Source organism: Stegastes partitus, unplaced genomic scaffold (assembly GCF_000690725.1).
Source record: "Stegastes partitus isolate 25-593 unplaced genomic scaffold, Stegastes_partitus-1.0.2 Scaffold790, whole genome shotgun sequence".
NCBI classification, from domain to species: Eukaryota; Metazoa; Chordata; class Actinopteri; family Pomacentridae; genus Stegastes; species Stegastes partitus.
The window spans coordinates 233,394-245,788 of record NW_007578521.1 but is presented as its reverse complement, the minus strand read 5'-3'; the positions used below and the strand labels follow the sequence as shown (position 1 = coordinate 245,788).

The window sequence follows — 12,395 nt, the reverse complement described above, 5'->3', positions numbered from 1 at the left end:
TACATCAGTTCACTGTTTCACCTGGAATCAAAGGACAATGCATAATGTCTGTGAGTGTTTCATTTATATCCCAGTAGAACTACTTAAAATAAACTGAAAGAGAAATGTTAGGAAGAAGCAAAAGCAAAGTCCTAGTACAAAGACTTCATACAGATGCATTCACTATGTTCATGGTCACATTTGTTGTGCCTCAAACACTTTTCCTTTTTGATATTCTGTAATCTTATTTTCTTGTGAACTTTAGTTAGGGAATTAAATATGAAGTATTGATGGGCATTAGGGTTGGGTATCATTTATATTTTAACAATTCTGCTTCTGCTTATCAATTCAGTTCCTTAACAATTCTCAAATCCTATTCTTTGAGTTGTAAATGGCTTGAGTTACTACAAAAGAAAATTCTGCTGTTATTTTAATGTGTGAGTATTTATAATAATCTAATAACATAATATACAATATCATATATTATACTATAACAACCATAGGATACATTTTGTCTGAGTAGTTTACATTTTATTACCATAGGGCATTTTATTGATTATACTCACATACTTTTACTTGAAGTAACATTTTCACTGTTGGACTTTAGCAGTGTGGTATTATTATGTGGTTAAAGTATCTAAGTATTTACTCCATCACTGCCTGACTATCGAGGAAAACAAACACTGAATAACTATATGAATTGGTGTGTTTTTAAGCAGTGAAGATCCACAGCTACACATCAACCTTAAGGAAAGTGGTGATGTAGACTAGTAAGTCTGTTGTCTAAACTGAGTCTCTCCTGATGGCTGAGAGAAGCAGCAGCACATTGCTGTAGTTAGTCAGCTGCAACAAGCCTTGATAAGCAGAATGGTTACTGAAAGTCTATGTGTTGTGTTCGCTGTCACAAAAGAGAAATAAAGAGTGTCTGCTCATATATTGTTACAACAACATCCTCTTGCATTCTTCACTGCAGAGTTTTTGAAACTTTGCTTGCAAATGCTAGCAGCAGAAACACAGAGCTACCTGGAAGACATCATTGTAACAGTAGCAATGGTGGCCTCTTTTCTAGTTTTTGTTTTAGTGTTTATTTCCTGTAACAACAGCAGAGTCTTGTAAAGCACTTTTTGCAGCATTTTTATTAATTAAGGTGTTTGTTATGGGACAGGTGTGAAGTTTGTGCAGCTCACTTGCTAGTCAAGCAGCCCAGCAATGACTCAGCAAGATAATGGATTAATGCTAAGGTCACGATTTACAGTTTTTCTCAGTCTTCCCTAAGGAGACTGTCCTATGTTCACATTTCTACTTTTGTTCTTTTGTTTTTTTTTTCCTTTCTGTATCGCAGTGACATGGTCTGTCAACAAATTACAGTACAAACAGTAAAAGCCTAAATGTGAATCTTGTCCAGTCTCTTGCAATCAATCTCCCACATACACTAAGGTGTAACTCACAATTTACAATAACTGTCATCAAAACTTCAGGCATAGTTTACATCAGAACATCCCTCCAGGGTACACTGTTTATTATTTTATGTTGACAACATGATTAAACTATTTGACTATCTTATCCGTACACATTGACACAAGGACTTGTCATTCTGATGGCACTGACATGTTCATTGACACAGATATTTAATTTTGAGAGATGAACTAAGGATTTTGAGCAAGTAACTGCCTTTTGCAGGTAATCCATGGTATTTTGCTATTTGTACGAATTGTTTTGAGAAATGCACTTACTGTTTTGCAAATGTCGAGAATGTTTCGAGAATTGTACCAAAGCGACTGAGAAAAACTGTATTAAGAAAAACGCATGAGAGCATAGAAGGCATTCCGCTTGCAGAATGGTTCAGACAGATAGCCATAGATACACTGGTGTTTTCAGTACACTGTGTCCAAAGTTTGCTCTGTCATAGGGGGCAGGAGAACATCTCTTGGGCCAAAGCAGCTGTTAGCTTTGGGTCTAATTGGGGCTAACCAATTACATTCACAGTGCTGGCCGCTCACTCTCTGTCACTTCAAACTTTCTCTGCACACACATCTGCACTGCTCTATACTCTGTCACAATTGTTCATACACTAGCACAAGAACATGTGCTTAGGCATCGATAAGCAGAACTGAATTGAAACTTCAAAGTCCAAACTTTGGAAACTTTTATGGTGTCCAACCCTAATGATCATAAGCAAAACAGACTTAGGTCATGCAAGTGTCATGGAACAATGGGTTCGTCTTGTATTCATTCTTGCAAAGATGTGAAATTATTACAAAATGAAAAACTAAAAACAAAGTATGAGACGAGTTGAATGTTTGACCAATCTGTTTAGACCTCACAAAAAAGGTTGCGTGGACTTCCTAGGCAGTACACTCACCCTCTCAAAAGCTCTGACATTCTTGTAGTTTTCAGACCCTTTAATCTAGTGATCATTATCCTCTTCATCGCTGTCCTTCATGGAAATGCCTTGCATGCCTCCTTCCCTCACTGATGCTGTGGCTTCTTCCAAGGTCAGCCGGTTTCTCACAGTTTCATACATCTTACTGTTTAATGTGGAGTCCAGCACCCCTTGAAGGCGGAAGTCACGGTACTTTTTCTATTGCGAACAGAAAAATGACAAATAGTTAGCAATGGCATTCAAGAAACAAACATAAGTTTTGTCAGTTATGGTGTTCCGCTGTTGATGCCCAAAGATACTTCCAGTCTTTGTACGAGCTAAAATCCCTCATATGTTTCTGCACCAAAAACGCAGATGTGATATGAGATATCTGAGATATGAACTCAGATATGATAATGTGCTCACACATTCACCATTTAGCTGTTTAGAGTAAACTAGTGTCATGGGTAAAGTTCCATTTACCCAAGGCTCTGCCCACTGCTATGGAGTTCAGAAGAGCTATACCCTTATTAAGCTAGCCTCAGGTTAACTGGACAATAGATAATGATTTTGGGAGGAAGACAGAAATTGTATCTGCATCGGCAAAACACAGTGAACAATATGTCATTTAAAAAAAGAAAGCAACAATAATTTAATGTTTACAACAAAAGATATGAATCTGCCGTGTCAGGAGTGACTCAAGAAGGTAATGATAGTGAAACTTCCCCCAACCTATGCTCGACTGGGTGGTGAGATTTAAACAGCAGATATTGCTTTGTGTGTCCAAGTTTTCTGTAGACTTTGGTGTTGAGGCTTCCACCCTCCTAATCGTGAACAGCACAGTCCAGGAAAGGCAGTTTGTTTTCTCTCATATCGTCCCTCGTGAACTTGATGTTGCTGTCCACTGAGTTAATGGGTTTCTGCTTCTTCTGCTTTGATTTTGACCAAGATGTCGTCCACATACATGAACCAGGGGCTAGGAGTTGCTCCCTTAAAAGAGCTCAGTGCTCTGCTTCCCATATCCTTCAAGTAGAGGTGGACCACAATAGGGGACACTGGATCTAGAAAAAGTGACCACATGCCAGAGCTGAATATGGCAAGGCATTGCTCCGGTAAGGTGTGGCAGTTTATTCTGACACATTTTTATATTCTTGTGCAAAACACTGGAAAAACAAAATCACTTTTTATCTTTCACCTTGCTTGTTTACAGGATCTGGCCTTATGCTGCTATAGGGCCAGACTGTTGAGGGACTTTCTACTATGGACTGAGCACCCCTCCTCTACCCTTTTTTCTGTCACTCTCCATACATTTATGTGTTATTTTTTTGTCTTGTCTCTCCTTTAGTTTGTGTTTTATCCTTTCTGTAGATATCTCTGGCTTCGGAGCTACATATTTCTGCGGTGACCTCTCCAACCTCCTCAGTGTTTGTTGTTCTCTTATGCTTAATTGTCTATTTCTCTCTGCTAACCTTTGTCTCTCTCTTTCCCCCTAACCTCAACCATTGAAAGCTGATGGCCATCATCCCTGAGCCTCGTTCTGCCTAAGGTTTCCTAGTTTAAAAAGGATTTTTTCCCCCCACTGTCACCAAATAGCTGCTCAAATTAAAGCTTTAGATTTGTTGGCTTTCTCTCTATAATCTAATGTTTTTAAGTCTTTTTTTCGTGCCCTAAGGTGACTTACGTTGTGAAGTGGCACCATATAAATAAAAGTGGGTTCAGCTGAATTCAATACAATTTTATGTCAGATGGATCTAGCATGGGCTGCAAGGTGGCGCAGTTGGTTAGCACTGTTGCCTCACAGCAAGAAGGTCGTTGGTTCGCGTCCCGGTGGAGGCATTGGGATCTTTCTGCGTGGAGTCTCCATGTTCTCCCCGTGCAGCATGGGTTCTCTCTGGGTTTTCCGGTTTCCTCCCACACAGTCCAAAAACATGTTGAGGTTATTTGGTGATTCTAAATTGTCCGTAGGTGTGAATGTGAGTGTGCTTGGTTGTCTGTCTCTTAGTGTAGCCCTGTGATAGACTGGTGACCTGTCCAGGGTGTGCCCTGCCTTCGCCCTAAGTCGGCTGGGATAGGCTCCAGCCCCCCCGCGACCCGAGTGAGGATTAAGTGGTGTATAGATAACGGATGGATGGATGGATCTAGCATGTTGCCTTGAAGAATATGGTTGTCAGCTTTCTGTTCTCATACTGCACATATGGTTTATACTTGGCAGCAGTCTTTATGCAGGATATGGAATGATGAATCTGTCACAGTGAATTGAGGTGACCTGTCATGGTTCCAACTGTGTCACTGTCATGCATTAATATTACTACCTTGCTTTACGATGTGATAATATTAAAGTTCTTTTTAAAAAAAATCTTTAGCAAAAGCTCATATCTCCTATTTATTTTCTATTATAATATTACTCTAATTCCTGTTTTACATACCAGAGAAAAAATAGCAAGGATGCTTTTCTATTTGGATAAATGGAATATCCTCAAAAAATCATTTTTTTCAGAAACTCACTTCGGAAAATGTTGGTTTTCCCGGAAAGGTTGTTAGGCGAGTATGATAGATAAAAATGCAGAAAATAGAAGTACCACAAGTACCACAAATCAATAAAGTATTTCTATCTGATTCTATTTCCTGAACTGGATAAGTTATTTTCTGGCTAAGTCAACTAAGGAACTGTAGTATGGGGTGTACTGGGCGATGCAATGTCACTGTAAAAGCCTCCAGTCAAACAGAAAGACAAAAAAAAAGTGTGGCAAGTACAACTGACAAAAACACCATACTGTGTGTGAACAGAGGAGAGAAACTCATTTTAAGATTAATAATGCCAAATTATGTGGGAAGCAGCTGTAAGAAGTTGAATGTTCCAGAGATGTAAAGAGTAACTGTTATAACTTCTGTCATTTTTCCTCGTCAACATTCGTATAACAGTAGTTGATAGGAACTTGCATTCAGATATGTAGTAGAGATATAAGAGTCATTCATTCTCACTTTGACAATCCTAATAAGAATCTTCAGCTGATAAACGTGGAGCTGCAGGTCCATACGGTCCGTCAGCCATGTTCCTATGAGGTTCATGGTGCTGGTGTACCATTGCTGTAACAGACACACAAACATGTAGTACATTTAGTTATCAGACTGTTCATGAAGAGCATACATCAAAATGCAACATTTCAATCCTAAATACAATGAATCCAGAACAACGGACGTTAATATATACACTTTATTTACTTTGGTTGTGGAATGCCTGGCAGAGAAAGTGTGTAATGTCGACCTTTCAGTGTACCATCATGACAGTGAGGTCCTTGTGGATCATTGAGGGAGCGGCAAGACAGACATTGCTGACAAAGACATGTCTAATCTCAAGATGTTCACGTTGCGTCGTTAGCACAGCCCAATCAAGCCATCAGAAAAATGACAGATAGCACAGAGCAGTTCAGCAATGCCCGCACAACCCTGCCTGTGTCCCATCATGTGGGTCCCCATTAGTTACTCCCATGGGCTTCAGATCTATTTAGGTCTGTGTTGTGCACTCCGGGAAGATCCAGCAGTCAAAGAGGCGTCAGTTAATGGGGATCCTAATAAAGAGAGAGGCTCATGATGCTCTTGGCACACAGCAACATGTGCTGAGAATGCCATGGCGAATGAAACTAATCTTTTTGGTGTCAGAGCTGTGTTATCTTTAACTAAAGTAGTCTCTCTCTTCAATAAGGCACATATTTTTCTGTTGTGTTATGATGACAGAAAGGTGATTCAGAAGAAGTTAGGGCGTGAACACACTGCACATTTTTGGGAGGTATTCCTGTAGTAGATAATTCAGTTACACAAGTGCAACAAACCTGGCCAGTCACACTTCTAGGCTGGGTCCAGCTAGTGAATGTGTACTTTCTTTAAGTTGAGTTGCAATGCAATGGACTCAGTTTATCAATATCAGTTACTGAAATATGAGAACCAGCCCTCATTCTAATACTATTATACAGGTGTTACATTCTTCAACCTTGAAATTTGCCCACAGCTCTATTTCGACAAGCCCTCTCGAAACAGTGAGTTCTGCAAGGCACAGTCAGCTCAAAGCACAGCAGCTCTGCAGAAATGGAGCCGAAAGGCTGCAGATGGTCCTCTGTTTGCTCTGGCTGTTGCCAGTCTAATTGATAGATAATGATGAGTGTGGGCTGATACTAATAGAACCTGACTGACTTTCAACAGTCAGGGTCACAGTAGAAAGGATGGGGGGCTGGAGAAAAATGGAAAAAGAAATTACAAGGAAACTTGAAGCAGCATGAGTATGTGTGTGAGTTTAGAGGGGATAAGATGATGGGGGATCATTTCTGAGTAGTACAAGGTAGATTCTTAAAAGTAAACATTTTCACCATAATAATCTGTTATAATGAGTATGATAATCTCAGGCTTATTGTGTTTATTGCTGAATATTAATTACTCTTATTCACTGACAAGAGTCGTACTGTGTCCTAACCTCTGTTGTATTAAAGGAATTGGATCTCGGACTAAAAAGATAGTGCCTGCTTACTTAAATGAAATTGCTCACTGGCACGTAAGCCAAAATAGTTTTTCAGGTTCCTGGATGGTTTCTGTAATGTACAGCTCCTTGCACATATACTTGACTAATTCCCCCACTAGCCATGTCTGCATGCTCCCGCTGGGGCCACAGACTATACATTGTGACGTCACAGAAAAAACTCAGTTTTCGGTTGAGGGTGTCCTGTTTTCTTGACATTAGATGGCTTTCCACGTGTCTCTTTTACAATAGAGGTTTATGGGAAAAAACGTTTTTTTGTCTGCAAGGGAACTTATGTTGCAATCCTGTGAGTGACTATGGAAAACTAGCTGTGTTCAGCTCTCTCATGACATCCATGGTGTACATAGAAAACCAACATGTTAGCAGAGCTGTGACAGACTCAGTGGTCCCTTTGTATTTACACAAGAGAAATTTAGCTGTAGTTCATTCACATTTCTGCACCGCTCATAACTCAAAATACAATACCTGTAGTTATGCGCTTAAAACAGAAGAAAATAGACTTGAAGCATGGAACTAAGTGGTTAAATGTGAAAATCACGAGTAAAATGCAACCCATTGTGCTGGCAGTGGAAACAGGCTCGTTTAAAGATCATATCTGCTCAGTAGGGTGGGTGAGATGGTGAAAATCAGCCATGTGCAGTATCTTGTACAAAAGTCCACCCTTTAGATATCCTGGACTGAGAGACTAAATAGCTGCCTTTTTTAAATTTTGCAATGCTTATACAATACATCTTATTTTAATTAGAATTTAAAGTTGCCCTGAATGTAGATTCCTCATGCAGTCAACCTATTGGTGTTTCAAAGGAGCTACTTTCAGTTTTTTATGAGAGTTGCAGGAGGCATGTGCTGCTCACCCTTATATACCCTGAATCTCTACAATGCTGGGAGAGAACAAAATTACTACAACCAACACAAAACATATCTATAGAAAGCACACCAGGTTGAAAAAAGGGAACTATCCTCAGAGTATTAGTTTGTGTATCTACAATGATAATGCCACAGAATGATCTGAATTTGTCTGTCTATTTTGAACTGCCACAGTAAAAGACCAAAAGCAACCCACTATCTTAGACCTGCTGAGGCACTAAGACATGAAAAGATGAGGTTTACATGTAGGTCAAGCTCAGTCATTGGAACATTGGTGACAGGGAGGATGGCTGTGTCGAAGCAGTTCTGGGGTGAATCAGTGAGGCGACCTGGTGCCAGCAGCTTCCTATCTGTCGCTGTGTGCCTGTGAAGGCTTCGCTGTGGCAGCAGGCCTGTGATCTCGCCCCGAGCACAACCCCCTGCTGGGAGGCCAGGCCTGGAGTGACTGATCCACTGACTGGCTGCTCAACCTCTTTCTATCATCCATTTCTCCTTTGCTTCTCATTTTTCTTTAGACTTTGCACCAAGTCACACAGCTCCCATCTGCAACCATTTCTTGCAGCGGCCATTTTGTGCCTGTTCTGCCTTCGTTCTCTTCATTTTATATAAAAAGAGGCTTGACAGTTATGTCACAAGTATTCTTGCTGCCACGACTGGCATTTTGGAGGTCTGTCAGGGACATCTTGTGTACACATAATGCCTGCTATTTTCATCAGCTTTAAGATCTTTCTAATGCCAGTTTGAATGTAACATTTTTACAAAAATGAAAGTGACTGTTGATCCAGATTGACTTGAATCTCTCACAAAAAAAAGTGTATTTTGTATTTGTAACATCTCAATAAAACTGACTAGACTGTTTCATTTTCACCATTATATTTAAGACATGGGGAATAAACTACATGACAAAAGGCTTAGTATACGGTTTCAGTCAGGTCCATAATATTTGGACATTGACATAATTTTTTAGGATTTCAGCTCAGTACACCAACACAATGGATTTGAAATGAAAACAATCAATATGTGCTTTAGGTGCAAACTTTCAGCTTTAATTTGAAAGTATTTACATCCAAAACAGGTGAATGGTGCAGGAGTTACAACACATATTGTATGTGCCCTCCACCTTTTTAAGGGACCAAAAGTAATTGGACAAACTAACATAATCATAAATCAAAATCACTTTTGATCATTCATTCGAGGTGCATGGCTGATTCATTGGTTCTTAGCTTTAGCCATCATGAAGTTTGGAAATTACAGCGTATTATAGACCTAACAATAACAAATCACAAAATATATACCTGCATAATCTGTGAAATCTTTACAATCATTTGTAGAAGTCAGATTTTCATTTGGGAATTAATTGAAGAGTTCATTTGCAAAAACAGATAACTTCATTTTTGTAGATTTTCAGAAAACGATTTTTTTATTGTTTGCTTGACACATTATAAATCAAACTGAAGTTCAGTGGATTTGACTCAGTAAAAATGACATGACAAAAATAGATATAACATAAGTTTGATTGATACTGTCCCAGGTAGACAATGGAAAAGTGGGTTTTCTGAAGGTTTGTGATGATGGAGTTATCTGTTTTTGCAAATGAACTCTTCATTTATACACATGGATCAACACTGCCTGACACTTTTTAAGTTCATGTTTTTACTGCAACTCATAGATGACTACCAAATCAAAAAGACACAACTGTGTAGAATTATATCTAAGCTATTTTTAGGGCAAGATTATTTTAATGAAAAAAAAGTGTAACAGTGATACATAAAAATGATAAATCAGTGACTGCGGAGAGAGTTTAAGCTCTGTTATTGGACGTTTCTCTCCAAAATGCCCCTTTTCGCCCTCAAATTTGTTATGCACATGGTCTTGTACCTTTGATTTTTTATCATATTTCTACTGCACTTGAGGCTCGAATCTTTTGGATTTAAAATTCAGTGTGTAAACTGAGGTGTTCCAAGTGTGAGTAACAACAGAAGTGGGTACACTACTGTGCAATATCACCCAAATGTCAAGGATTTCAAACTGTCAACGATTTCAAATTTTATTATTTCTAAGTTAAACAGTGTAGTTTTTCTCTTTGTTTTTGATGACAGACTCAATCTTCCTCAGCATGGAGGATACCAAATTTCTCAAAAGGTGTTCTGCCTTTCTTCAGAGATTTGGATTTTAGCTGCTCATGCTGGAGGAATTGGACTGCTCTACCTTTGTCATTAAAATATAATCAAAGGTGTTATATTGGATTAAAGTTAGGAAATATATTTGGCCAGATCATCATTTTACATTTTTTTTCTTTTTTAGAAACTGCTGTATTTTTTCAGCAGTGTGCAAAAATGTGTAATGTATCATTATCAGGCTTAAATGTTCCCCTTCTGCCAAGATTCTGCTGACTGGGAGTCATTTTGCTATATCCACGGCATTCATAGTACCATTTCTAAGTGTAAACTCCCCGCCACCTTTTGCACTTATGCCGCCCCCATATCATCCTGTTTCCACCCTACTGTGGGAATCCTGGCCACATCCATGCCAAACATGCTAGACCCCATCTAAGGTGAACAAATGTGTCTTGACAATCCTTTGACTAAGTACTATCCAAGAAAGGTTTTTTTTTTTTTTTTTAAATCGACACTTTACATTGTAACCTCAGCGCCAAGTCTCAAAAACTTGTGCATCTGTTTTGCAGGGCTAGGTTATGTAGCACACTATCTATGCCAATATTCATGGAGGACGGCCACTGCAGCTCTGACTAGTCGTACTATGGCTCATTTCATACCCCCTGATTTCTGCTGCAACCTTAATCTTCCCATATTCTTTTCCATGTGGAGCTAAGATGCAGACATACAGATAAGACACAGACCATCGGCTCAACACTGAAAAAGTTCTGGTATTCACAGGTCATTTCATAACCATTTGTTTTTGGGCCTGTGTTTTCCATAAGGACTTTTAAAAGTATTTTCTACAGTGATGTGCTCACTTCTGTTGAATAGTGCAACTAGCAGCTGACAGGCTGTTTTTTCACGACTGCTAAAAATGGTAATATTTCACCTAATACACCGGTTAGGACTGTAGAATCCTGTAGTCAACTAGTAGTAGTTTCTATGATGATTAGGAGCTTGTTTTTCCCTTATTACTTAATCTGTCTTCTTTCTCTGATATTTAATTCTAGCAGCTTTACAGGACTGTATTAGATTAACACAATGTCACCACTTAATCAGCTAATGCATTAAAAGAATTTCTTTTAGCTTTGTGCCATGTTAAGTTCAGATCTCAAAGCACCTGCTTCTTCTCATGAAGACTTTGGCCAGCACTGCACAGCAACAGTCGAAGGTTGCTTAGATGATACACATCCTTGTCTTACAGTGGGGAGATTGATTAGGTCAAATCAAAGTTCATAAAGCAAAGGACCAATTTATATCCTTACCTTCAAGAAGTAGCTGGATGAGTTATTTGACTGTATCTAAGGACAAACGTGTTTGTAGGTTTTCCAAACAGATAATTATGTGAAGAAGTGCATGTATACAATTTATTTGAAAATGGAAATATGTAATGCTCCAACTCTGAAATCACTGAGACTATAAACACAACAGACTTCTTAAAGAAATTTGCTGTGAGGTACAACACTAGGCTGCCTTGAACACTATGACACCAAACTAAGGCAGCAGAGACTGAGGACAGCCAGGTGTAAGAGTTCAAATCCTGCCTACTTAAACTCTCCTCTGTACACTTAATCAGTTCCATCTACTCTAAGTGTGAATTGGATGTTTTGTGTGCTTAAGAAAGTCATCACCCCTACATTTTAAATTACATTTCCGATCTTCATCTGAATTATATTTTAATCTTTTAAAATCCTTTCCAATATTTTTGTTTTACTCACACTTTGGTATTTCTAAGGAACAGCTGCCTGCATTAATTCATTCTCCACTCTTAATTTCAGTTTGTCCTTCTCTTTTGCAGGGGCATTTCTTTAGGTAGTCATTCCAAACAGCAAGGTTGTTTGTTTTCATTGCCCTGACTTCAAATTTCTTTCCTCCAAATGGTACACTTTACACTATTTCTTGTGTGATCTTTTCAACTTCTCTAACATGTAACTAACTGAGCTGCCTGCTTCAAATTAGAAAAGTGTCAAATCCAAAGTTTCAAAACATCCAGACAAGGTGACAGTCCTTCAGGTCAGGATTATGACTCTGTGGCATCCACATGTTGATTACGTTGAAAGTCACTTTGACACTTGCGGAGCTTGTCAAATGAACAGTAATGGTCCCTCTTGCTTTGTTCCTCTTGGCAGAAACTAACAAAAGAAAATCATCTGAACAGATGAATTCACCCAAGCTCCCTTTTTTAGGCTGCATGGGGATCAGCAGGGGGCTAGCACTTGCTGACAGCCAAAACAAGCGTAATATGGCTCTGAATACATAATACCATAACCCGATAGGGATCAAATCTGTGACATTCTAACGAGTTCCATCTGAAGAAAGGGCCTCCATTCCTTCAACCGGTCTATTGGTGTGTCTGCATCTGTGTGTGTTTTGTCACCTCGCAACATACTGATGAACCCCTACCTATACATAGACGACATGTGTCGTCGTTCCCCCCTCTCCCTCCCACACACACACACACACACACACACACACACACACACACACACACACACACACA

The 12,395-nt window shown here is 39.2% G+C and overlaps 1 protein-coding gene across 1 annotated transcript in view; it reads right to left on the bottom strand.

The window, feature by feature from the left end:
- Positions 1-2,386: 2,386 nt before the first annotated feature.
- The window catches only part of cadpsa (Ca2+-dependent activator protein for secretion a), a 222,662-nt gene continuing 212,653 nt past the window's right edge, over positions 2,387-12,395 (bottom strand). Inside the window, exons 27-28 of the mRNA XM_008292176.1 lie at positions 5,324-5,428; positions 2,387-2,560 (exon numbers count right to left, since the gene is read on the bottom strand). Of these exons, the coding sequence (XP_008290398.1) occupies positions 2,387-2,560; positions 5,324-5,428 (279 nt within the window). The remainder of the gene's footprint in view (positions 2,561-5,323; positions 5,429-12,395) is intronic.